General features: G+C 43.4%; 2 protein-coding genes across 2 annotated transcripts in view; both read left to right on the top strand.

Annotated features, from left to right (window-relative positions):
• Positions 1-17,682, top strand: part of c1r (complement component 1, r subcomponent) — a 43,113-nt gene extending 25,431 nt beyond the window's left edge. Inside the window, exons 8-13 of the mRNA XM_053493526.1 lie at positions 3,697-3,775; positions 10,487-10,621; positions 11,786-11,857; positions 15,650-15,843; positions 16,924-17,138; positions 17,240-17,682. Of these exons, the coding sequence (XP_053349501.1) occupies positions 3,697-3,775; positions 10,487-10,621; positions 11,786-11,857; positions 15,650-15,843; positions 16,924-17,138; positions 17,240-17,594 (1,050 nt within the window). The 3' untranslated portion in view covers positions 17,595-17,682. The remainder of the gene's footprint in view (positions 1-3,696; positions 3,776-10,486; positions 10,622-11,785; positions 11,858-15,649; positions 15,844-16,923; positions 17,139-17,239) is intronic.
• A 6,784-nt stretch (positions 17,683-24,466) lies between these two features.
• Positions 24,467-26,449, top strand: LOC128520269 (uncharacterized). The gene is made up of 4 exons (XM_053494434.1): positions 24,467-24,673; positions 24,823-24,970; positions 25,948-26,056; positions 26,153-26,449. The coding sequence occupies exons 1-4, from the start codon at positions 24,598-24,600 to the stop codon at positions 26,276-26,278; spliced, it is 459 nt and encodes a 152-aa protein (XP_053350409.1). The 5' UTR covers positions 24,467-24,597; the 3' UTR covers positions 26,279-26,449.
• The last annotated feature ends 373 nt before the right edge of the window (positions 26,450-26,822 follow it).

The raw sequence follows: 26,822 nt of genomic DNA, 5'->3' as shown, positions 1-26,822 counted from the left end.
TGGCAGAGTTCCCTGAAGGCCGAGGTGGTGGCAGGAGTGAGTTGGAAGGGGTGAGATGCGGGCCTGGTCAGACTGGTCAGTGGTGCTGCAACTGTACTGTTGCCCCGGATAAAGCGACGATAAAAGTTTGCAAACCCGAGAAATTGTTAAAGCTGTTTGAGCGTCCTGGGTAGGGGCCAATAACGCACTGCCTCTAGTTTCTGCGGGTCCATGGCCACACCCTGGGGCGAGATGACAAAACCCAGGAACGTGGTGAAGTGCTGGTGAAAAGCACATTTTTCCAACTTACAGTACAGTTGGTGAGCGAGCAATCTCTTTAGAACAGCCCGGACATGTTGGGTGTGTTCTGTGATGGTGCGGGAGTAGATGAGAATATCGTCCAAGTAGACGAACACCCATCGGCCTAACATGTCCCTCAATACATCGTTGATGAATTGTTGGAAGGCAGAGGGTGCGTTACATAATCCAAATGGGATAACCAAGCTTGCATAATTCCCTGTGGGGGTGATGAAGGCCGTCTTCCACTCAACGCCCTCTCTGATGCGCACCAAGTTGTAGGCGCTCCAGAGGTCCAACTTAGTGAACACGGTGGCACCAGAGAGGGCGTCCAGGGCTGAGTTGGTGAGCGGCAATGGTTGTCGGTTCTTGATGGTTATCTTATTTAACCCCTGATAGTTGACACACGGGCAAAGTTCCCCCCCTTTCTTTTTCACAAAGAAAAAGCCCGCGGCCGCCGGGGACGAGGAGGCCGTGGAGGGGGGGGGGAACGGAGCCTGGCTGGAGCTCTATAGCCAGATCGTAAGGACGATGAGGTGGAAGGTGGGTGGCTCTTCTTTTACCAAAGACTCCAGCCAGGTCACGATAGGCAGGCGGAATGGCGTTGATGTCGACATCGGGGGCCTCGGACTCCGTGGAACACGTCCCAGCCTGGGCCCGTAAGCAAAGTTCATTGCAGGTCGGTCCCCACTGGAGGATACGGTTCTGGTTCCAGGTAATGAGGGGGTCGTGCTGCAGCAGCCAAGGTTATCCGAGGATGATGGGAGGAGATGAGATGAAGGTGAGGTGAAGTTGTTCTTGGTGTTGGGCGATTATGAATGTGATGGGTTGGGTCTGGTGGGTGATAGGGCTGGATGACACGGGCCGACCGTCGACTGAAGTGATTTTAACCGGCTAGGATAACGCCTTGATCTTCATCCCCAATTCTTTGGCATAGGTGGAGTCAATGAAGTTACCAGCGGCACCGGAATCGATGAACGCCGTACTTCGAACTCGTTTGTGGCCAAATTGGAGATGGTGGCGCTGGTGGTGGTGGAGAGGTGGAGAGGGCCCGGTGAGTCTCTCCTCGCACTCACCGGGGTTGTGCATTTCCCGGGCGAATTGGACAGATGGCCCGGTGATGTGCCGCTGACCCATAATAGGCACATAAACCCTCTCTGTACCGTCGTTCACAATCCGCCATGGTCAGGGAGGCGCGTCCTAGTTGGATGGGTTCCCCGGCTCCGGTGTCAACCACGGCAGGAGGTGGAGATCTGACAGGTCCAGTAGTTGTGGTGGTGAGAGCAGTAGGTGGTCGTGGTGTGGTGTAGGAGAAGGTGGGTGCAGGCGGCAGGGTCCTCGGGGCTGGCTTTGGGTGAGAGAGGAGGCGCTGATCGATACGGATGGAGAGCTGGATCATCCCCTCCAGTGTAGCAGGAAGCTCTCGCCCGGCGAGCTCGTCTTTTATGTGTGGAGCCAGTCCCCTGTAGAAGGATGTCCGGAGCGCGGCATCTCCCCAGTCGGTCTGCACAGCGAGGGTCCGGAACTCAGCGGCGTACCGGCTCACGGACGATCCTCCTGCCGCAGATGGTAGAGTTTGGTGTCGGTCTCCACCTCGCCAGCTGGATGTTCAAAAGTTAGTTTGAGTTGGCGGGTGAACTCATTATATGAGTGTGCGCTGTCTATATCCGCCCGGAGAACTGCCGTGAAAGGCCGCGACGTCTTGGACTTGGAGTCCCGGCGCAGATAAGCGATCTCCCCGGTTAGCTTGTTGACGAGCTCGGCGTACTGATCTACCACGTCGCAGAGGTGCGCGTAATCCGCTGGGTTCATCCGCGGCGGGCTCAGTCATTCTGTCAAAAACTAACCTGAGGTGACCAGAAGACGTAGCTTTAGCGGTTAGCCCTTTGTTGCATGAATGGTAAACCCAAACGCAGAAGAACACGAATAGGCAGGATAATCACGCTATTTGGTCTGAGGACTCTCACAAATGGGGAGTAAGGGAAAGACACAATCTAACCCGCGTCCTATAAATACACACTCGATCAGGAAATTAAGCCAAGAAAGTGAGGACTCGCGATTTGATGAATGATTCCGAGGTAGTATCGGCTAGACTTAATGACTGAGCAATGTGCTATGGTTTGTTTACTCCTTTTACACTTCCTAGTTCGCGACTGCTTAACTTCCGGGTCCTAGTGCCAGTCGCGTTCCGAGTGTGCATGACAAGAGTACTTGGATTACTTTTTTAATGTTGCAAGTAATCTAACGCATTCGATTGCCATTTAAGTCCTCAGTTATTTCAGTTATGCGCAAAAAGATGGAAACCTAATCACAGCGCCAAAACTCGCGGTGAATCATGACGAACCATACTTACGGCCACCGTGTGAAACCGCGTAGGTGAGATAGGGGTATTAGTAATTAACAAATTATGGGCCAAAGTTGGCTGAGTGATGATGGTAGAATAATTATGCACGAGGAATCACAAAGGAGTTTTCATTTTCTGCAGTGGAAAAATACTCAAACTAGTTTCTTTTATCAGAAAGTAACGCTGTAATGTAACTGATTACTTTTTAAAGGCAGTAATTTTGTAATGTAATTAGTTACTTTAAAAAGTAACATCCTCCAACACTGCTGTAGACTCATGAGCACAGATGTTAGTCAGTTACAATGATGGCTTCAAATCTTTGGCTGTCACTCAGGGTTGTTTCTTTATCTCACTGATGAGTCTTTGGGTCAATTTGGTCTCTGAAGCCACAGTCGCCATTTGCCTAACTGTAGACTGGTGAATTTCTAAAGTCTATGAAATTATTTTGTAACCCTTCAAGCTTTAACCCTACATTTATGTAAATGAACAATTCTTAATTGTAGATCCTCTGAAAGCTCTTGTTGGTGAGGTGTGCCTCACATAAGTGTATTCTTATTCTGCAGAACAAACCCAAAAGTTTTGAGTGTTTTTTATCAGTCAAAGTAGCTCTAGTCCACTCCTCTAAATTCATTTTGTTATCAAAACTCCAGGTATGCTAACACCTGACTCTAATTAGCTTTTTTAAAGTCATTAACTCAAGGATTTACATAATTTTTCCACTAGCACTATAATGTTTTTATGGTTTTATGTGTAATTGATGCATGTGTAATTCATTTTAAATTAAACAAAAAAATGAATAAAAAATAGAAATACTGGCCTTAAATCTGGCAAGTGAAACAAGTCTAGGGAAAGGATGATGAGCTGGTGTGGAACTGACCCATATGTGGTGGGTTAAAAATACTGGCCTTAAATCCATATAAGGTGCCTTCAAAAAAGACTATCCGCAGTGGCCACGTAGAGTAGGTTAAAGGAAAATATTCATTTAATGAAACTCGTTATTATTCTCACTCATGTATTTATTTATTAAATCTCATACAGCAGCACAATGTAGTATTCTTACTCTGTTTGTGTTTCAGGGTGAGACGGAAATTAAGAGTTATAAATCCATGTGTCAGGAGAATGGGAGGTGGCATTTACCTTTACCTGAGTGCAGGAGTAAGTCAGACCTCAGTTTATTATTGATTTTTATAATAACACTACAATTACAGTAACAAACATGTTCTTTAAAAATAAGTTACTAATGTGTGAGAGAAAAAAGTAACTAGCGTATAAAAGAAGTGTGTGAGATGTGGGTTGGAAGACAGACTTACCAGCAGGGGTGATTCTGGACAATCATCTGTCATTTTCTCCAGACATTGCTAACTTCTCACTGTCACAGTACGCCAGGCCATGCCCATATCTCAGTCAAGTTCATGATCACCTGCACACTCCTGCTCCACAATCCATCCCGCTCCTTGACTTTAACCACCTCATCCACCGCTCCAAACACACCTGTTCCCAATTCCTAATCATCACAGCTCTCTATTTAACATGCCTTCAGACACAGCTCTCTGTCAGATTATTATGTGCTACCCATGCCCAGTATTCCCGCGTTTCTTCCTGCTTTGAACCTCCGGATCACGACCACGCTCTGTTTTCACGACCACGTCTTTGTCTCACGCCACGGATCTTTTGCCCTCGCGGATTTACTGTTGCTGACCTTCGGATTTGTCTTTCGACCACGAGCTCTGATCACGGACTTTTTGGCTCCTCGTTTTGGACCTCTGCCTGTTCATGGACCTCGAGCTATCATTTCGGATCTAGCGTCCTGCGCGATTCTTCTGCCTTGCTCCGCGGGAGTGTCATCGCCTGCAAACTGCGGGTGTATTTTCTATGCGCGCCAGCTCTGCACTTCCGCATTCCTGCCGCGGAGCCCATTCAGAAAAAACGGTGAGCACGCGTTCGGCACTTCCACATTCCTGCCGCTGAACTCATTGACTCTAAGCGCTGCACTCGCTCTCTACATACACCAGCTCTACCCTTCTGCATTCGCGCTGCAGCGCTCGATCAGAGAAGCAGTACACATTCACTCTGCGTTTGGATCCTACACCCCCACGCCGTCTCGTGACAGTATAATCTGGCTAGTAATGGATCCAGCAGAGGCTGTACGATTAAGAGGAGCGCTAGAGAAACAGGGGGCGCTCTTGGGCACTCACCAGCAAAATATACAGCAGATAAATAACTCCCTCCATAACGTTACAGAGGTTTTAACTGCTCTCACCCTACAACTTAAGCAGACACAACAGACTTCACCTAGCTCTCCTCAATCACCCACCGCACTGCTCCAGTCACACTGCAGTTTTCTGGTAACCATGTCGAAACCACCACGTTCCTCATCATTAAGAGCGCTCATGCACCGATAGTTCTGGGTCTTCCTTGGTTAAGGCTACATAACCCTCATATCGACTGGGCAAGGAGAAGCATCCTGGATTGGAGCCCTACCTGCCACTCCTCATGCCTCCATTCTGCCACCGCCAGAAGGGTCTTACCCACCTCTCTGGAGGAGATCCCCAACCTTTCTAAGGTCCCTACTGAGTATCACGACCTTCGCCAGGTGTTCAGCAAATCACGTGCCATCTCATTACCTCCTCACCGTCCATACGACTGTGCCATTGACCTTTTTCCAGGCACTACTCCACCTAAAGGACATCTCTACTCTCTCTCACGTCCCGAGAGAGAAGCCATGGAACAATACATCTCTGAGTCACTTTCAGCTGGAATTATCCGCCCTTCCTCCTCCCCAGCAGGGGCGGGCTTCTTCTTCGTGGAAAAAAAGGACAAGTCCCTCAGACCCTGCATTGATTATAGAGGTCTTAATGAGATTACAGTCAAGAACCGATACCCGCTCCCTCTCATGTCCACTGCTTTTGAGTTACTCCAGGATGCCCACATATTCTCCAAGTTAGACCTAAGAAACGCTTACCACCTGGTCAGGATAAAAGAAGGTGATGAGTGGAAGACTGCATTCAACACCCCTACAGGTCATTATGAGTACCTGGTTGTTCCATTTGGCCTGACCAATGCACCGGTGGTTTTTCAGGCACTCATTAATGATGTTCTCAGAGACTTTCTCAACGTTTTTGTGTTTGCTTACCTTGACGATATTTTAATTTTTTCCAAATCCCTAGAGGAACATAAGCTCCACGTGCGTTGGGTCCTTCAACGTCTGCTAGAAAATAAACTTTATGTCAAGGCTGAGAAATGTGAGTTTCACCGGGAATCCACCTCCTTCCTGGGGTATGTAATTTCACCGTCAGGCATCCAGATGGACCCAGTCAAGGTTAAGGCTGTTTCGGATTGGCCAACACCATCGTCAAGGCGGGAGCTTCAACGTTTTTTGGGCTTCGCCAATTTCTATAGGCGATTTATCCGAAATTACAGCACGGTGGCAGCCTCACTCACATCTCTTACATCAACCAAGATCATTTTTCGTTGGAACTCCCTAGCAGAGAAGGCGTTCAATGAGCTCAAAAAGCGCTTTACCACAGCACCCATTCTCACCTTTCCTGATCCGTCTCTCCAGTTCGTCGTTGAAGTTGATGCTTCGGAGACAGGAGTGGGAGCCGTGCTTTCTCAGAGAACACCAAAGGACAACAAACTTCACCCATGCTCCTTCTTTTCTCGTCGGCTCTCGCCCCCTGAACGGAACTATAATATTGGGGATTGTGAGTTGCTAGCAGTCAAGCTAGCCCTTAAAGAATGGAGACACTGGTTGGAAGGAGCTGAACACCCATTTCTTGTTTGGACTGATCACAAGAACCTAGAATACCTCAAGTCAGCCAAAAGACTCAACTCACGTCAGGCACGCTGGTCACTATTCTTTTCACGTTTTAACTTCACGCTGTCTTATCGCCCAGGTACCAAAAATACTAAGCCTGATGCCCTCTCCCGACAGTTCCCCGCCCCCCAGGACACATCCATTAGGGAAACCATCCTTCCGCCCCAGTGCCTTGTAGCTGTAACCCGGCTAGATGTGGAAAACTTGGTCCTGCAATCTCTTGAACAGGAGCCAGGCCCCAGTAATGTCCCACCTGGGCTACTTTTCGTCCCGCTCTCTGTGCGTCCCCAAGTCCTTGAATGGGGCCACAGCTCCAGTCTAGCCTGTCACCCAGGGGCAACTCGCACCTTCTCATTGCTCCATCAACGCTTCTGGTGGCCAACCATCAAGGAGGACGTCAAAAGCTTTGTGGCATCTTGTGATGTTTGTGCCAGGAATAAGACAACAAATCGTCCACCTCAGGGACTCCTAAGACCTCTTCCCATTCCCCATCGCCCTTGGTCTCACATCTCACTGGACTTTATAACCGGTTTGCCACCTTCCAACAATAATACCTGCATTTTAACAGTGGTTGACCGGTTTTCTAAGTCAGCCCATTTTATTCCTCTACCCAAGCTTCCCTCTGCCAAGGAAACGGCTAAACTCCTCATCTCCCACGTTTTCAGAATCCACGGCATCCCATCGGATATAGTCTCGGACAGAGGCCCACAGTTTTCCGCACAATTTTGGAAAGACTTCTGCGCCCTCATCGGCGCCACCCCCAGCCTCTCATCGGGGTTTCACCCTCAGAGCAATGGCCAAACCGAGCGCGTGAATCAAGAATTAGAGAAATCTCTGAGATGCATGACCTCACAGGATGCAGCTGCTTGGAGTCGTTTCCTCCCTTGGATTGAGTATGCGCATAACTCGCTCCCCACTTCGTCCACAGGCATGTCACCTTTTCAGTGCTGTCTCGGCTATCAACCACCACTGTTCCCCACCCAGGAGGAAGAAACTGCTGTTCCTTCAGCTCAAGCTTTCATTTGTCGTTGTAAAAGGACATGGAAACGAGCTCGCGCTTAATTGCAACGTTCCGTGACTATCTTTTAGCGCTAGGCCAATCTCCACTGCTCAGCCGCTCCAGCTTACCGTGTTGGACAAAGAGTTATGCTCTCCACCTGTAACCTACCGCTCAAGACGACATCCCAGAAACTTTCGCCTAGATTCATCGGGCCTTTTATAATCTCTCGTGTCATCAATCCATGGTCAGTCAGAGTGGCCCTGCCATTATCTATGCGCCGAATTAACTCCATGTTCCACGTCTCCCATGTTCGCCGATTGGTCCCGTGTCCCTGCTTTGAACCTCCGGATCACGACCACGCTTTGTTTTCACGACCACGTCTTTGTCTCACGCCACGGATCTTTTGCCCTCACGGATTTACTGTTGCTGACCTTCGGATTTGTCTTTCGACCACGAGCTCTGATCACGGACTTTTTGGCTTCTCGTTTTGGACCTCTGCCTGTTCATGGACCTCGAGCTATCGTTTCGGATCTAGCGTCCTGCGCGATTCTTCTGCCTTGCTCCGCGGGAGTGTCATCGCCTGCAAACTGCATGTGTATTTTCTATGCGCGCCAGCTCGGCACTTCCGCATTCCTGCCGCGGAGCCCATTCAGAAAAAATGGTGAGCACGCGTTCGGCACTTCCACATTCCTGCCGCTGAACTCTAAGCGCTGCACTCGCTCTCTACATACACCAGCTCTAACCTTCTACATTCGCGCTGCAGCGCTCGATCAGAGAAGCAGTACACATTCACTCTGCGTTTGGATCCTTCACCCCCACGCCGTCTCGTGACACTCACGCTCCTGATGATTTCTTTAACATCATTAAAAGGCTTGCTAATCTGTGAATCTGAACCTAAGGGTGAGGTCAGACAGCTGGTCCAATGAGCAGGATCAGCATCTGCACTAGGACCAATGGAATATCATAAAGTTTAAGGACTGCCTAAGGGTGATGAAGATGTTATAGTCCCTCATACGAGTTGCCAGGACCAAACTATGCATTCCTTCTTAGTGGGCAATAGATGTAGCCCAAAATGGAAGAACTTCAGGTGTATAGCTATACCGAATGTTCAGGGGAAGATTTTCTTCTCTGTGATAGCCAAGAGGATGACCAGAGAGGATGATTTGGGGAACCCAAACCCAAACTGATGTATAGGTCAGTTTCACACCAGCTCATCATCTTTTTCCTAGACTTTTTTCAGCCCATATATCATTACGGCAGGGGTAAATGGGACACTTGAAGGTCTTGACATCACATGCATGATGCAAACATCCCCACACACATCCAAGCTTCTCAAAAGGCTGGATAAGCTAATCACCTGGGCAAGGATGAAATTCAAACCATGCAAGTCAAGGAGTCTCTCCATGTAAAAAGGACAGCATTATGCAGATCGGTCTAAGATAGACTCCAGACTCTAAGATAGAGTCCAGCTTCCTGAAAAAACAAGGTGTGATGCAATAACTTCACCTTTTATCCAAGTAGATTGCTTGGATAGAAGGTCATTAACGTGGCCCCTGAAGCTGTGTGTAAAGTCACCTCATCTGCCATACATAATTGAAGGTGAAGTCAACTTTTGCATTGGTAAATTGTCAAGACATGCCAAGCCCCATATCCTCATCTAGAAACCCTTCATGATCACCTGTGCGATCCCTTCCATAAGCGGGGGGATAATCTTTCTCTTTCATATTATCAGGCACTGACATTTGGACTTATTTATTGACCACAAGTTAAGATTTTTCCACTCTCTGGCTTTGACCCCCATCTATTCAATGACCACAAATAATCTCAGCGGATCACCCATTCTGCCTGACACATCCTGAAGGCAAGGTTGGTGGGGTGGCAGAGGGACTCTCTGACAGTAGTGAGAGACATATATGTGAGGGACACATATATCCAAGTGGCAGGAAATTGAAGGCTGAGAAGGAGATGCAGAAGGTAGTGAGCAGACTGCAACATTTAAAGGTGAAGGACAGGATTCATAATGGAGCAAGAAGATTACAGAGTGCAAGTCATAGCACAGGGGCAGCAGGGGTGCTGAACAATGTGGGAAGGTGTATTGAGTCACACAGTCAACTGGGCAAACATTTAAAAACTGACTCAGTTTTCTATAACACCTACACCTACAACACTTACAACTAAAATCGGTGACTTGGCACAGTGCAGACCTGAGACCTCTACAGGCCTGCCAATAACTCCCTCAAAAAAATAACAACATTCTGTCAGGCTGTAAGACTGCACTGACACAGGGTTGTTTAGGTGTCGGCATTACCAAGCGCTCAGGGGGGTTGCAGAGGTGGTAGTCTGAAGGCTAAGCTACCACAGCAACTACAAATAAATCAGTGGCATTCAATCTTCTGGCACCAGTGCTGGGCTTCAAGATAGAAGTGGATCTGGCAAGACAGTTCCATTTTTGCCAAATTGCCAGCGCCACACTGTGACCAGGAATGGTTTTGTAGCCTACAGCTGGGAAGTTTGTAGACCTGGTTGAGCTCACAGTGCCATGGGAGGAGGATAATAGGACCATAAAAGGAAGCAAGCAAGGAAGGTGGATGCTGCTGTATCTAGCATGCCACAACAACATGCCTCCTAAAGGACTTCGGGTTCTAGGGAGCCTGAATACAAATCTAGTGGAAGAGGTAGAGAAAGCAAGCTTCTGGGTCTGGATGAGAACGCCTTAAGATGATAAGCTGCAGTTTGTGCCAGGGGGATATCTGTAAGCTTTGCACAACTCCCCATGTTCTAAGTTAAGGGGAGAAACATATATGAATGGTAGTCCCTAGAAGATGATCCAGCAACTAACCAAGTAGACACTAGTGGAGGTATGGCAGGTTAAGTACCAAGCAGAATGAAGAGCTATCTGTCCAACTAAATGTATACCTGTGAAATAAAACGTGGTGAAGGAGATGCACTATATAAATCAGCACAGAAAAACATTATTATCATTTTAAATTATATAAATCTAACATAAAAATAAACAAGGATGTTATTTATTTATTTGTTTATGTTTCAGTTATTGACTGTGGAGAACCGAAGAGTTTAGTGAACGGTAAATTTGAATTTGTGTCTGGTTCAGACAACAAGTACAAGTCTGTTGTGCAGTATCAGTGTAACCACCCCTTCTACTCTTTAATGGAATCTAGCGAAGGTAAGTCTGTGTAAGGTAACAATAATTATTAAAGATTTAAATACAGTGGAACTTCGGATTGTGAGTAACCTGGTTTGCAAGCATTCTGCAAGACAAGCAAAATTTTTTTTATTAATTTTAACTTGAAAGAATGAATGAAAGAGTCAACATCTGTGCGCGTGTACTGTTTACTATAACACTGTGACCACGTGTGCGTGTAAAGCGTCTTTTATTTTGTGTTTGTATGTGTGTGTGTGTGTGAGAAGGCATACACACACCCTTTCATGCACACTTGTGTTATAATAAAAAATTACATTACGTGCGTGAAAGGACATAAAACAAAAGCAAGTGTCATTAGAGAGGTTAAAGATCCTGTTTCTCGCTCTCTCTCAGACTGCACTGATTCCATTAGTGTGTGCGCGCGCGTGTTTCATTAAAGAGTGTGTGCCTTCTCCCTCCTCCTTTGGCCTTCACACACACACAAACACACACACACACACACACACACACACACACACTCACTCTAACAGACACACTGCTTTGTCGAGATACTTTTCAAAGGTAAATTGCAAGTTAATTCGTTTTTATTTTTTTACTTTACAGCAGTAATTCAGTTAGTGTGCACTCACTCAAGATGTTTCTTGTTAAGTTTCTCGATAAAGCAGTGTTTCTGTTAGTGTGTGTATGTGTGTGCGTGTAAAAGTCCTCCCACACAGTAGCCTCTGCTCCTCTCAAATAAGAGGGGAGGGAGGCCTAAGATGAGAGGAGGGAGTCATTCCTTCCCTCATCTTACTTTAGCTTCACACACATACATACACAGTGCGTGGGCGCCCAAACACACACTTACGGAAACACTTATTTGTCAAGATTTATTCGAACTTTTTTCAAATGTGTTAATTATTGTAGGGTATTAATTATTTTTATATTAATATTTTTGGGTTGTGGAATGAATCATCTGAGTTTTTATTATTTCATATGGGGAAATTGGCTTTGATATATGAGTGTTTTTTATATACAAGCACACCTCCAGAACTAATTATGCTCGCAATCCAAGTTCCACCGTATCTTATAAAAGTAAAACATGTAAAAAATTTAACCGCTCTGAATAGTAGCTTAAGATACATTTAATTAGCCGATTGATTAAAAACTGTCTCTCATTTTCTCCCACTTGAAATTAATTTGTAGTAAACCACACCTGCGCTGCTGATCGCAAATGGACAGGAGAGAAAAATGACATATTGCCTCTCTGTATCCCAGGTAACATATACTGTAAATCATCCAGATGTTGTTGAAGAATGCAAATCCATTTGTTTTAAGAAAACTTTTATTGATGCACTGGTAAGAGGAAAATAATTCCAATGTGAAGTCAGCTTTTCACTAAGTTGTGTTTTAGATGAAATAGTAGTGACAAATCCTACTCAGCTGAAAACTGTCACAAGCCAGCCTGATCAGCAGAGGTGTGTAGTAACGAGTTACATTTACTCCGTAACATTTATTTGAGTAACTTACTTACTAAATTACTTCTATGAGTAGTAGATTTAGTGCACCATATTTTTTACTTTTACTTGAGTAGATTTGCGAAGAATAAATGCTACTTTTACTCCGCTACATTCGGCTTCACTCAACTTGTTACTTTTCTAATTATTTATTCTACACATTAGATATTCTTTATTTTTGCCAGAAAAATGCAGCTGGTAGATTTACTTGTTGCTACATCTGATTGGTAAATTCACGTGACTGTGTTTTACCAATCAGATGTAGCAACAATAATCACATGAATTCATTTGACCAATCAGCCGCGGTGACGGTAACCACATGTAGTCACATGACCACATGATCAGCCATGGTAGACGGAATAAAAAAAATTATCAGAGGCGCCTGTCTCCAGTGCTACGACAGAAGAGGATGAACACCGCTAGCCTCGTATACAAAGCATGTTTCACTTACACAAAAGAGCAAAAGAACAGCTTTATAATCCGGTGTCTTCTCTGTCTGCCAAAACACACAGACACACACAGCATATAAAATGTCTATCCAAAGAAAACATGTCGCGGTAAGTTTAGCTGTTTTATTGAATGTTGCAATATTAGCATATACAGACAGATATATTAGATTTTAATATCTCCTTTTGATATACCTGACTATCGACCCTGGCCAACTTTTCGACCTCAATCCCGATTTGCATTATGTATTTGTGCCGCTTCTTGCTTCCACTTATACAGAAATTCAACAAGAGTGTTTAATAAGCTTACTTGGAATTTAATCTCTGTTTGAGATGGGAATCGAACATTGGTCTTGACAATCATGCCCACTTTAACATTGATCAAGGGACACACCCCAGAAGAGCTTATATCATTGACCAGCCTCTGTCAGGGGATTGGGGATTTCCACTCATCAGTGTAAGATACACCACTCGTCAGTGTATAAGATACACACCACTCATCAGTGTATGAGATACACACCACTCGTCAGTGTATGAGATACACACCACTCATCAGTGTAAAAGATACACACCACTCATCAGTGTAAAAGATACACACCACTCATCAGTGTATGAGATACACACCACTCGTCAGTGTATGAGATACACACCACTCATCAGTGTATAAGATACACACCACTCATCAGTGTATAAGATACACCACTCATCAGTGTATGAGATACACACCACTCGTCAGTGTATAAGATACACACCACTCATCAGTGTATAAGATACACACCACTCATCAGTGTATAAGATACACACCGCTCATCAGTGTATAAGATACACACCGCTCATCAGTGTATAAGATACACACCGCTCGTCAGTGTATAAGATACACACCGCTCATCAGTGTATAAGATACACACCGCTCATCAGTGTATAAGATACACACCGCTCGTCAGTGTATAAGATACACACCACTCATCAGTGTATAAGATACACACCACTCATCAGTGTATAAGATACACACCACTCATCAGTGTATAAGATACACACCACTCATCAGTGTATCACACCACTCATCAGTGTATAAGATACACACCACTCATCAGTGTAAGCTGTAAGTGCAGCAAGGTCAGTGATGATGACCAACAGCTCTCTCCTGATCTACCTGAGTGAAAAGGATGCCAGTCAAACTGATCAGGTAATCTGGAATAAAATCAGTAGCAGCATCAACTCATGCTACTATACAAAATTTTGAATTATTATTGACTACCATATTAATTAAAATGAGTAACTAGTTTACTGGCCTGAGCTAATGCTGGTTCATCACCACTGACCCTACTGCTGGATCCAGCCTCGCTATCCCTGACCGTAATGCTCGAGCTGTCAGAACTTCCCTTCACGCCAAAGGCATTATCTGATCATCTAAAGCATTTACAGCATCTTCCTCTGAAGCCTTTTTTTTTCACGTAACATTTCAGCTCCAACTTTTTCTTTTTTCCCTCTTTTCATCCATGAAAATGATTATTAATTATTTGCTCAGATAAATTCGACAGGATCAGCATCTCTCCCTCTTTAAATTATTAGTGAAACGGGCGTGTTTTAGAACACGTATGAAATAGATCAAACTTATTAATAGTGAGGGAGGGCGATACATTCACACACAAACACACGCTCTTTGCCAGCGGTGGCCGTGCGATCGACGCACTCATCCATCCGCGTAGAAAAGAGATGCAGCATTATGGTTTCCAACATTTTTAATATATACTCGTACTGACTGGGCCGGCCCACCGGGAAAACTCCTGGTGCTTCAGATGGGTTCAGTTTTATCTCATCTGTGACAAAAACAGGATCTCACTCATTGACATCATTAATAATGAAATAATATACAGTACAGTACAGGTACAGTATATGCAAAAGGATATGCCTCCCTCTCTGTCCAGTGGCATTATTTTTCCAACAGTACTGTGAGTAACCCATGAGGTAAATGTCATAGATATTTAAATCCCTGTTAGAGTCGACCTTCTGTCACAGCCCCCACTCTTTTTTCATTATAAAATTATTTGAAAGATTGTTACGTTTCAGGAGGGGGTGATGATGGTAAAGGCCTTTTGGGTTTTCCAAGCAGCAGTGTTCCATCTAAAGTGTTTTTGGATTTAACCAACTTATTTTCAGATGTTAAGTTACTGTAGATGAGCAAGAATAAAGATAAAGCTACAAATTAATGTTCTGTAAATGTTAAAAAAACACCAGAAACTTCTGGATTTCTTTGGAAGTGATGCTCTATTCCATGTCGACTCACTTGATTTATAATGTATGCTTGAAAGGAAGTCTTAGGCAGATGGAATTTGTTCTTTTTTCTTTCAGTAGTAACACACTCACTTGCATTGCTCCCCTGTATGCCCTGGTTTGGACCTCATGGGGTCAGGAGCGTTGGTTTCAAGCTGTGACATGCATCCTGCTTTGGTTGTTACATACATAGAAGTTTGTCTAAGTGGATGGAGAGAGTAGAGAGGGAGTCCAGATAGACTTTTTCTCAGCAGCTCTGAGATGACGTCCATACTCACCACAGCCATATATTGCCTTGCATGCTGGCTCATCTATTGCAGTGATGCAGACCCTGAGTGGAACTCTGGTGGCACTGTGATGACCCCGTGCAACTACATTGAGTTTCTTTCAGATTAAGTGTTCTACTGATAGTGATCAAAAATCCACAGGAAAAGCTCTGTGTGTTGGTCGTGTGATGAGATCCTGTATATTCATATCATTGAGATAAGATTGTTGAAAGTGCCTTGTTCATTAGCAAGCTGATTAACTGCAAGATTTTATATTGTTCCAGGAAACCTTTAGGGATAGAGAGGTCAAGAGAGACCACTGTACAATGAAGCCTTTGCACTGACTTTTCCCCACCTGCTGTATCCATAATTGAGCTGAAGTAATGTAGTCAATTTAGTGCAGATATGTTCTTTACAAATAAAACACCGTAAAGCCTGTAAAGTCCTGAAACATTTTCTGTTTTAACTCTGGGAAAGAGAACTGCTTTTTGAGTTATGAATACTGTTTTTTCCTTCAGTTAACCCTGTGTGTGTTTGTATGTGTGTGTTTGCGTGTGTGTGAGACAGTGTGTGGCCGTCCTGCTGTAGATTTTGCTGGTTTGGGGAGGATTTTAGGAGGTGAGGAAGCGAAAGAGAACTCGTTTCCCTGGCAGGTGTTTCTAATAGCTGAAGGAAGAGGAGGAGCGATTGTGATTGGAGAGAAATGGCTTCTCACTGCAGCTCACAATCTGGACAAAATAAAACAGTCCGAAGAAGTAAAGGTAGGGTTATCCTGCAGCGTTAACTCTGAACAGTGGCGTATGGTTATGTGGTATTATACAACCGAGTAATCTAATTGGACGATGAGTGCCGATAATAGAAATTAATAGCACTGGGGCGTGTAACTACAGTATATGTATGAGTGGACGTGTCCCAGGTGTTGTCCAGTGGTTAATGACACTAACTGTGTGTCTCAGCGTGGGTGAGAGTAGGTCTGTACGGTCCGCAGTACTGAGGAGAGAGCAGCTGTCTGACTAAACCCACATTCACACCCAGTCACAGAAGCACTTTCAGTAAGAACACACATCTGATAACGTTATGGCGTCTTAAACAACACGCCGTCTCTGCACTCATCACTTCTAAGTCCTTCTGAATCGCCTCTGAACCGTCCACGTCGTTCTGTTCACGGCTAACGCTTAGCTTCAAAGTTAACTCGCTTCTATCACAAGGCTGAATCCCAAATCTCTTTCTAACCCCTGATCAAGGGCACTACTTGGTGTGTGGAACAAGGGATTGTACACACTAGATAACATACTAGGTTTCCATTTAAAGGTATTTGTGATTCGACCCCAGAACCCTGAAGTTAACAGAGCTGATATATTTCATTCTGTTCTATGAAAGTGTAATAAGTGTAAATATAAAGTAAATCTGGTGAGTTTCTCAGGACTGTCCACCAGCTCCATGGTTTATTCTCCTGACTTTTTGACTACAGAGTACCGCTAAGTGTTTAACACCACTCTCACCTCCTGTGAACTACACTAACTGTCTAGCTAATTGTGGGTCGCCAGCTCCACCAGTCACGGTTAGTTAGTTCCGCCAGGCATGGAAGGATGTGTGTAGGTGGAGACAAATCATAATCCGTTGATGATAAATAGTGTTTGTGGAACTGTTGAATAAAAGTGACACTCGAGGTCATACTATTGTCCTGAATATCTGTACAGCTGTGATAACTTCAATACTCGGGCTGCACTCGGTAGGTTTGTATTCAGTAGCCATGCACTGATATTTAGTACAATTGCATGGCCTTGATTGTGATTCTGCTTTAAATATCTAAGTATATTTTGTTTATTAATGTTTTTCAGGTGTATGTTGGGAGCAACAGAGTGAGCAACTATTTTAAAGACAGCAACACAGACTCGATGTTTCCTATTGAATCGTTACACGTCCACCCAGGATATAAAAGCCCAGATTTTAATAATGATATTGCACTAATTAAGCTGGCGTCACCCATCACCTTTAATGCGAGAGTAATGCCGGTGTGTCTTCCTTCTCAGGACAATAAACTTAATACATTTGGGTAAGAACATTTTAACTTCCAAGACATCTAAACCTTTTAAGCTGGAAACCTGATGATGATGATGATGATTATGTTGTGTTCTGTAAATGTTCCTGCTTTAGGTGGGTTTCTGGATTTGGAGTGACGGAGCATATCACCACTGCTGATAATCTCAGATACATCCGTCTTCCCATTGTGGATCAACAAGTATGTCAAGCATCCATTGAGGAAGCGAGAAGGATACACAGTGGTGTGTCCGCTCTGACAGAGAACATGTTCTGTGCCGGACTTCCTGAGGGAGGGAAGGACACGTGTCAGGGAGACAGTGGCTCTGGGTTTGTCATGAAAAATGATGATGTGTTTTACGCAGCGGGAATCGTTAGCTGGGGAATCGACTGTGGAAAACCAGGAAGATACGGCGTGTACACTCATGTAGCTCGATACACTGACTGGATCCAAAAAACCATGATGGAATGACTGGGCACAATGTTTTAATATCTCTAAGAATGTTTTGCTAAGTGCTGTCACTTCATGGAAAAATAAATACAATATTTTACCATCATAAGCTGTTTCTATGTCAGTGTCGTGATTACAGCAGCTAACCTGCTCTGATGATGCTCTGATCATGATGTACTCCGAAGATACTTTGGGGTATTTTATATTAACATTCAATCATTTTAGTCGGGAGTCTCAGAGAGCTGATTGGCTGAGCTCTCTTGCAGGAGGGATGGCATACCTCAAGTTTATTTGTATAGCGCTTTTAGCAACAGTCATTGCTGCAAAGCAGCTTTAAAGAATCAAAAATAATTACAATGTGTATGAGATGTGAGTGTGTGTAAACAGAATGATCAGATTGTTCCTGATGAACGAGCCGAGGGTGGCGGTGCTGAGGGGAAAACTCCCTGAGATGGTAATAGTTCTTCCTATTACCATCTAAGGGAGTTTTTTCCTCAGCACCGTCGCCCTCGGCCTTGAGAGGAGTCTGGTTGAGTCTGGTTGAGTCTGGTTCCTCTCAAGGTCGCCCTCGTCGTTGAGAGGAACCAGACTCAACAGGGAACCCATCCTCATCTGGGTGATAACGGATAGCAGGGATTGATCTGCACTCATACTGTGTGAGACTGGAAGTTCAGGATAACAGGAGATGTGTTAAATTGAATGGAGTCCAGTTTGTTCCTGGAGGCTCAGGTAGACTGTAGGAAACTCCAGTCCTGAACTATTGAGCGACTGCAGTCACGAGTCCTCAGAGAACATCTGTCTGCATCAGCTGAGGACAGGACCGTCTTCATGGTAAAGTGGAACCAGTCACCACACGCATCCCAGACAGACCACACGGGACATCCATGTGACCAGATCTCCAACCAAAAGAGGAACACTAGGACAAGTTAGACAGGTCCAAAGGGCAGAGGGGACTGGATCACTGGCAGCTAAGGAGAGACAGGTGTAGTGAGACAGAGAGACAGGGGAAGAGAGAGAGGGGAGAGCAAAAGAGAAGGAGAGATAACAGTTAGCTTTTTTCCTACAAATCCCCAAAGTTATAGAATAGTTGTCCAATTAATGTTCGGGACTCAGACACAGTCTCAGTGTTTAAGTCCAGGCTAAAATCCTATTGTGGTGGGGTGGTGGACTTGTGTGGAATGTGGGGAAATCATAGAATTACCCTTGATCAACCTTAAAAAGACTGATAATAAATACAGACTACGCCACCCAGGATTGGTTACCCGGGAAAAGATTAGGAAACACAGGTGCGACTCAACAAGGACACGGATGTCCTGACCGAAAAATACATCAATCTTTATTTATAACAGATTTCCCAGATTAAATAACATCAATATAATCATTTAAAATGAGTCACTTTAAAATAGTCTGGGAAGCAGACAAAAAGAAGTTGGAGCTGGGGGCTTACCAATAGAGAGGCAGGCTAGGTACAAGACTACAATTCTGCCCGTCAAATAAATAATCAAACGTGCACCAAATCACTCACACACATTGATGAAAATGTAGTACCACACCACACTTCATAAACAAAGGCACACCAATCCACGAACAGCTAGCCTGCCTTTCCACTGTCTCCAGTCCAAAAAAAAAAAAAAAAAAAAAGAAGAAAAAAATAAGAAAGAAAATAATAATAAATAAATAAACACAGTTAAGCTACAAAGCAACCTGCAAACTGTAAGGACAAATAAAACTAAAACGTCAGCCCAGCAACAGTTTATGTTGAAACAATCATACCAAAAGCATTGGCCGACACAAAGCGAAGCAGCTTAAACTAAAAACAAAACTTTATAGGTAACCAGCCCAAAGCAGCAATGCACACAGAGCAGCAAGAATTAATTGCAATAAAAACAAAACACAGAAAAAAAAAAAAAAAAAACCTCAAAGCTAGACCCACAGACTAAAACGTTAAGCTGGAGCAAAGCAAAACCAAAGACACGTGGGAAAAACACCTTTGCCAGCCGATCAATTTACCTAAAATATAACATCACATTAAAGCAAAGAGATACGGCACATACCCGTGTGACGGGCACCAAGAAATTAAGTTCCATCTACCGCGCGATGCAGACCACATCTACCAGGCAGCCAGTCCTTCAATGGATCAATAGGAAGAGACAAACAGGTCAAATCTTACATGTCATGATCTTTGCATTGCTAAACCAAACTCAGTGTTTATCTTAATGATGCATGATTTTCTTACATCTATTTGTACCACTTCTGCCAACATTATTATAATCGGTGACTTTAATGTTCTTGTAGACATTCCCTCCTGCCATTTGGCAGGTGAGTTTTAACAACTACTGGACTGATTAAATTCTGTACCCATTAGCAACCTTTTTGTGTATGATCTGGGGGTGTCTGACCACAAGGTCGTTTCGATGGAGCTGTCACTCCCTTGTTCCCCCACAAAAGCAAAACGGCAAATATGTTACAGAAATTTGAAAAAGATCAACCCAGATACTCTGAGCAAAGATCTTCAGAATCTCTCCTCTGTTAAATGTTCCTCAGTCACTGAGTCAGTTGACTTCTACAACCAATCCCTCAGTAGTCTCCTTGATTTCTATGCCCCTGTCAGATATAGAACTGTCTGCTTCTCACGTTCAGCCCCCTGGTATAGATGTGAGCTGCGGAATATGAAGACAGCTGGGCGTGTTCTTGAACGACATCTACAGGCCTCAGGACACACTGTTCATAAGCAAGTTTAAAGAGAACATCAGAAGGCTTATGCAAGAGCATTGAGAGCTGCAAGATCACAGTTTTTATTCAAATATCATTAACAACAGCTCTGGGAATTCCAAGCAACTTTTCTCTTCTATTAGTCGCCTATTGAAACCACAATTTCAATCTCATCCTGAAGCTACAAAGGGAAAAATGCAGTAATATCATTACTTTCTTCAGGAAAAAAGTGAATACCATCCATTTGTCTCTATCGAGTTCCTCTGCACTACCTGTCTTGATGGATGACCCAGCCAGGGAATTTGCAACCTTTCAGCTGGTTGAGGTCATTGTCAGAAAAATTAAACCATCAAATTGTGCTCTGGATGCTTTTCCTACAGTTTTGGTTAAATCCAACCTTTGTGCTATAAGTCCCCTGATTACCAGGATAATAAATCACTCTCTCCAGACTGGATATATTCCCGCTACATTAAAATCTGCTATCATCACACCACTTAAAAAAAAATCCACCTTAGATCCAGAAGTACTTGCAAACTACAGGCCCATTTCCAACCTCCCGTACCTTTCAAAAGTGCTGGAAAAAGTAATTTCTGCACAGCTTCAGTCTTATCTAAAACAAAATAATTTGTTTGAGAAATTCCAGTATGGTTTCCACCCCTGCCACAGCGTGGAAACAGCTCTCGAATGACCTGCTGATGTCGGCTAATGCTGGTTTTCCATCGCTTCTCATCCCGTTAGACTTGTCTCCGGCCTTTGATACTGATGATCACAACATTCTTCTTCACAGATTACGTCACACTGTTGGACTCTCTGACTCTGTTTACAACTGATTCTCATCCTATCTTACTGAAAGAACAGAGCATGATGCCCTGGGAGAGGCTAAATTCGCTACACACAATATCACCTGTGGTGTTCCTCAGCGCTCTGTGCTCGGTCCCATTTTGTTTATATTGTATATGCTTCCCCTGGGCTATATCATCAGCCAGCATGGTATTTTATTTCATTGCTATGCTGATGATACTCAGCTCTACCTTAAAATAAATTCAACCTCCTCGTCTACTCTGCCATTATCCACTTTAACAATCTGTTTGGAGGAGATAAAGTCATGAATGAAGCAAAATTTCCTGCAGCTGAACAGCTCTAAGACTGAAGCTATTTTTGTAGGCACCCCACACCAGGTTAGGTCATCTAACATCACCAGTATTACCTTTTCTGGTCAGGATATCTTATTGTCAACATCTGTTATAAACCATGGGGTTAAAATGGACTCTCATTTGACGTATGAGGCTCATGTCAAACATCTGTTTAAAACATCTTATTTCCACCTCAGGAATATAGCAAAACTGCGTCCAGCACTCACTTTTGCTGATGCAGAAAAGTTAGTCCATGCTTTTGTCTCCTCCAGGCTGGACTTCTGCAATGCACTTCTCATTGGGACTACTGGAAAAACCCTTCAAAAGCTGCAGTATATTCCGAACAGTGCTGCTAAGATCCTGATAAGAGGGTGTAAATATAATCATATTATGCCCATTCTTAAATCTCATCATTGGCTCCCTGTTTCATTACCAGGTTGCCCTTCTTACCCACCAGTGTATTTATGGGGATGCCCCTCCCTACCTCAAAGAACTTATTAACTTATTTTGCTCTGCATCAGTACATCTTTTGAAACCTCCTAGGACTAAGCTTCATACTATGGGAGATCGAGCTTTTTGCTCAGCTGCACCTGGACTGTGGAATGATCTCCCTGAGTATCTGAGGACGCCACAGACTGTTGATGATTTAAAATCTGGTCTTAAAACTTATCTTTTTATCAGAGCTTTCGGGTCGAATTAGTTTGTAGCACTTTGAGATTTGCTTCAAATATAAAGTGAATTATAAATAAAATTTATTATTATTATTCCTATTATTAAACAGAAGAATAAGACCCACATACCTACTAGATGACAGCATTCGTCTCCCACATTACACGAGCACGACGCGCACAGCTCTTTGGAAGAGGCGAGTAGAACAGATGCTAGTGAACGGCTTATCCGTCAACCTCAGATACCAGAAAGATCCTGAGATAACCTGCTTCCCAAAAGAAATTACGATTAGGCAGACAAACGTTTGACGAGCGCCACACCTGGGTGTTCTGACAACCCCTTTTATATTACCCCGAACTACAACCGACAATCAGCATCAGGTGCATAGCTGGAAGTCTGTATGGGAGTGCACAACTCTCTTACCACACTATTTATTTAGCCAAGCATTTTTATAAATAGATTAGCCTCAGGTAAAGGAGCAGATCTGGGGGACTCATGGACGTAGAGTATTATGGTGAACTGGTATGTTTAGATGCTGTCTTCATCTGACTGTTACCATGTGCCTTATTTAAATCAGTCTGATATTACAGATATCAGGAGTGTGTATTATTTTATTATTCTCCTTCAACCACACAAGACCAGAGTGTAAGGTTAGTGTAAGGAATATTCTTTTGTTGTGTATTCACTTACATTTCACACACACACACACACACACACACACACACACACACACACACACACACACACACACACACACACACACACACACAGAGTCGAATACTTATTTGTTAACAACACACACCCATTTTATCCTCCAGCTTGCCGACTCCTACATGCTGTTATTCCATTACTCAGAGTTGTTCCTGGAACCAGTCCCTCCACATTCACTCGCCAAACCCACGAGTGTGTATAATGCCAGCTGTCTGTGTGAGAAACAGGATTAAACCATCTGAATCACACACACTTTTCCCTGTATCTGTCTAAACACTATCAGCTATCTGCTCTCTCGTGTCAGGGAGATCCATGTTTTACTGCAGGAGGAGAAACAGACAGATCTGATTGTGGTGAAGCTGGTGTGTGTAACATGGTTTAAAGCTTTGTTGTGTTTTCATTAATAGCATCTTGTCAGGGAGTGGAGGTGGGCGTGAGCAGTCAGCCCAGAGAACGAACACACACACACACACACACACACACACACACACACACACACACACAAAGCTTACAGTTGATTACTGTTCCTGAGAGTCGGTTCTCCACAGTTTGATGTCTGAGTGTGTGTGTGTGTGTGTGTGTGTGTGTGTGTGTGTGATGTTTGATGGTGGAGGTCAGTCTGATAACACAGTGTTTGATCAGATATTTCTGCCAGAGGTCTCTTCACCCTGCAGAACAAACACACAACAGATGTAAGCAGCAGCTGAGCAGATCTTTACAGGACCTGAAGGATGAACGTCTTCTCTATTAGACACTCAGAGACACGATTGATAAATAAACATCATATTATATAAATACACATTGTTGTGTGACGGTGAAATATCGACCCAAACCCACAAGACTTTCATTTTCTGTTTCACAATCACACTTGTTGATTTCTTCATGCAGGAGTTTCCTAATCGGAGGGACTTTTGGACTTTTTTGTGATTTGGACACGCGAGCAGCTGTCCAGATGTTTAACTCTTAAACAGCTTCACTCTCAGTGACATTAATAACATAAATAAACAATAAATAAGTATAAAAGCTCTCAGTCTATTACTGAGTTATTATATTAAAGCAGTTACATATTTACCTTTATATATCATTTTTAAAAAATTACATTTTATTCACTACATTTTTAAATAGTGCTTGTGTGTGTGTGTGTGTGTGTGTGTGTGTGTGTGTGTGTGTGTCTGTGTGGGTGTGTTTGTTTGTTTTTAGTGTAGTTACTACACATAACTGTGTGTGTGTGTGTGTGTGTGTGTGTGTGTGTGTGTGTATGGGTGTGTTTGTTTGTTTTTAGTGTAGTTACTACACATAACTGTGTGTGTGTGTGTGTGTGTGTGTTTGTGTGTGTGTGTGTGTCTCTGAAGCCCCCTGAAGTCTGCTCCTGAGTCAGTGTAGTGAGACTGGTGTGTGTGTGTATGTGTTTGTCTGTGTGTGTGTGTGTGTGTGTGTGTGTGTGTGTGTGTGTATGTGTTTGTCTGTGTGTGTGTGTGTGTGTGTGTGTGTGTGTGTGTGTGTGTCTCTGAAGCCCCCTGAAGTCTGATCCTAAATCAGTGTAGTGAGATTGGTGTTCCAGGTGAGAGGTGAGAGGTCAGAGGTGGGAGGAGTCTGACCTGCAGGGCGGAGTCCTGAGGTTTTACGGGATTAGAGTGAGGACTGGCCCAGCGCCCTGGAGGAATATCCGGGATTGTGTAACTCTGTTGTTCTTCTGCAGCTCGGGCTGAGGATATAAACTGGGAGTCTCTGGCGTTCGGGACGACTCACAGAACCTCCCGTCTGATTCACAGCAGCCTCGACTCCTCAGAGATCCGGAGATGATCGGCACTAACGCTCTCGGTCTGGTCGTCTTGGTGACGGCGCTGATCGTCGCTGAGGCCTCCTGGGGCTCCGGTACGTTTATCACACGTTTATTACACCTGTTTCAGTCTAAAGGTTAAACAAGGAGCAGACTTTAAAGAGATTAGTGTACAGTAAAGAACATCACACACACACACACACACACACACACACAGACTGATGTAATGTCTCTATGCTGTAAGATAAGGGGAACTCGTACAGTTACGACCTGTCGAAGATGTCGGACCTGAGGAAGCTCTACAACTCGAAGGTGTATCAGGCTGATCGACTGACACGCCCGCTCGAGGGAATGAGCATCCAAGTGGGAGTCCTCAGTCACTCAGGAGTCAGGTATACACACACACACACACACACACACGCTCAGTAATGTCATAACGGTTTATAGACACTTCTGTAGCATTTACAACGACTGACAGGTAAATTAAGTATACAGTAAAACCTGGGATTCCAAATAACTTGGTCTGTCAGTGTGTGTGTGTGTGTGTGTGTGTGTGAAAGTTATCCTATACAATAACCCCTCCTCCTCCTCCTCTCTCTCGCCCCACACCAGTCACGATTCTTTTCATAGGTAAAGAGCAGATTAATTAGTTTTATTTTTACTTTATATTTTGTATTTATTATTTTTATATGAATATTTCTGGGTTGTGGAACGAATCGTCTGGGTTTCCATTATTTCTTATGTGGGAAATTCACTTTAATATACGAGTGTTTTGATACACAAGCCTAACCCTAACCCTAACCCTATTTTTTATCAACATATATAATTTAGAAATAAATTAAGTAAGAGTTTATTAAATAGTTCATATAATTGCAATGAATTAAAAACCAAACTAGTAATTCAGCGTAATACCAGATTATTTTTTTCTGGTTAAAATGATCTCGTCTGACTGTTAAAATCTGACCTGAGAAAGAATGTTGGCGTTTATGATTAAATCATTAAAGTCCAATCAGATTAGAGATTACATTAGAGATTAGAGTTCGGACAAATTGATAAATATAATTTATAAATGTTTCCTTTTAGCCTGTAAAGCTGCTTTGTGACACGGACCACTGTTAAAGGTGCAATACAAAGAAACTAAATTTAAATTAATTAACGATTAGATTTAAGATTAGATTAGATATTATTTTTGTTGTAAATATTAGATTTTGGATAATTTTGGAGATTTAAGATTATATTAGTTTAGAGATTATTTAAATTGAATATTACATTTTAATTATAAATTAGATTAGAGATTATATTAGACTGGAGATTAGATGTGGGATTAGTTTTGAGATTCAGGTTAAATCCAGGTGTTTGCTGGTTTCAGGGTGACTCTGGCAGACGGCACTAAGTGGTTGGTGCATAAAGGAGATGGATTTGGGATTTCCTCCCAGACGGTGGTGGTGGACGCGCGACACATGAGCAACAACTGGAAGGTGAGAAGATCTGGAGTATTTCCAGCCGCAGATTAAACATTTACACACACATATATATTTATTTCCAGTCACTGACAGTTTATTATTTTTTCGCAGGTCAGAGAGACTAAAAACTTCCGCGGTAGTAAGACGGTGGCCGACTTTGTGAAGGCGGGAGGAACTGATTACCGCCTGCTGTTCGATAACTGTCACGACGCCGCGGGGAGGATGATGGGAAACTAAACACACAGGGAAATACACACACCTGACCCTGATGCTCTGCTAAACATGCTACACACACACACACACACACACACATACACACACACACGTTAACATTTTTATTTCGGTTCTGCACTTCTAATTGTTTCGCCTGTTATCACAAAAAACTGAATAAAAACATCTGCCATTTGATTCTGTCCTCTCTTTACTGGGATTGTGTTACCGTGTGTCTAAAATCACTCTCTCATACACACACACACACACACACACACACCAACATATGAATAAATAATAATGAAGTGTTTAATAATCATATAATATCCTTGAAGTAAAGTTGATCTCTGTGCTTTTTATATCACATCAAAACCAAAATTACTTTGGCACTTTAAGACATTTAAAATTTTTATATATATATATTTCCCCCCCATATTCCTATATTCGATATTTTGTGGTATTTTTACATGCCCTTATTTGTACAGTTTGTTTATTTTACTAGTTACTTTTATTTTCCTTTGTATTTTATTTCTTTTATAAATATTTATTCCTTATATATAGTTTTTTCTTT

This window comes from Clarias gariepinus, chromosome 4 (assembly GCF_024256425.1).
Source record: "Clarias gariepinus isolate MV-2021 ecotype Netherlands chromosome 4, CGAR_prim_01v2, whole genome shotgun sequence".
Lineage (NCBI taxonomy): Eukaryota > Metazoa > Chordata > Actinopteri > Siluriformes > Clariidae > Clarias > Clarias gariepinus.
Note: the sequence above shows the minus strand (reverse complement) of the source record. Positions and strands in the feature narration are given on the sequence as shown.

Bases quoted from the DNA above. Each gene is read 5' to 3' on its own strand.
- LOC128520269 (XM_053494434.1), top strand. From the start codon at position 24,598: ATGATCGGCACTAACGCTCTCGGTCTGGTCGTCTTGGTGACGGCGCTG. The intron at 24,674-24,822 runs GTACGTTTATCA...CTATGCTGTAAG, and splicing joins TGAGGCCTCCTGGGGCTCCG to ATAAGGGGAACTCGTACAGT. The intron at 24,971-25,947 runs GTATACACACAC...TGCTGGTTTCAG, and splicing joins CTCAGTCACTCAGGAGTCAG to GGTGACTCTGGCAGACGGCA.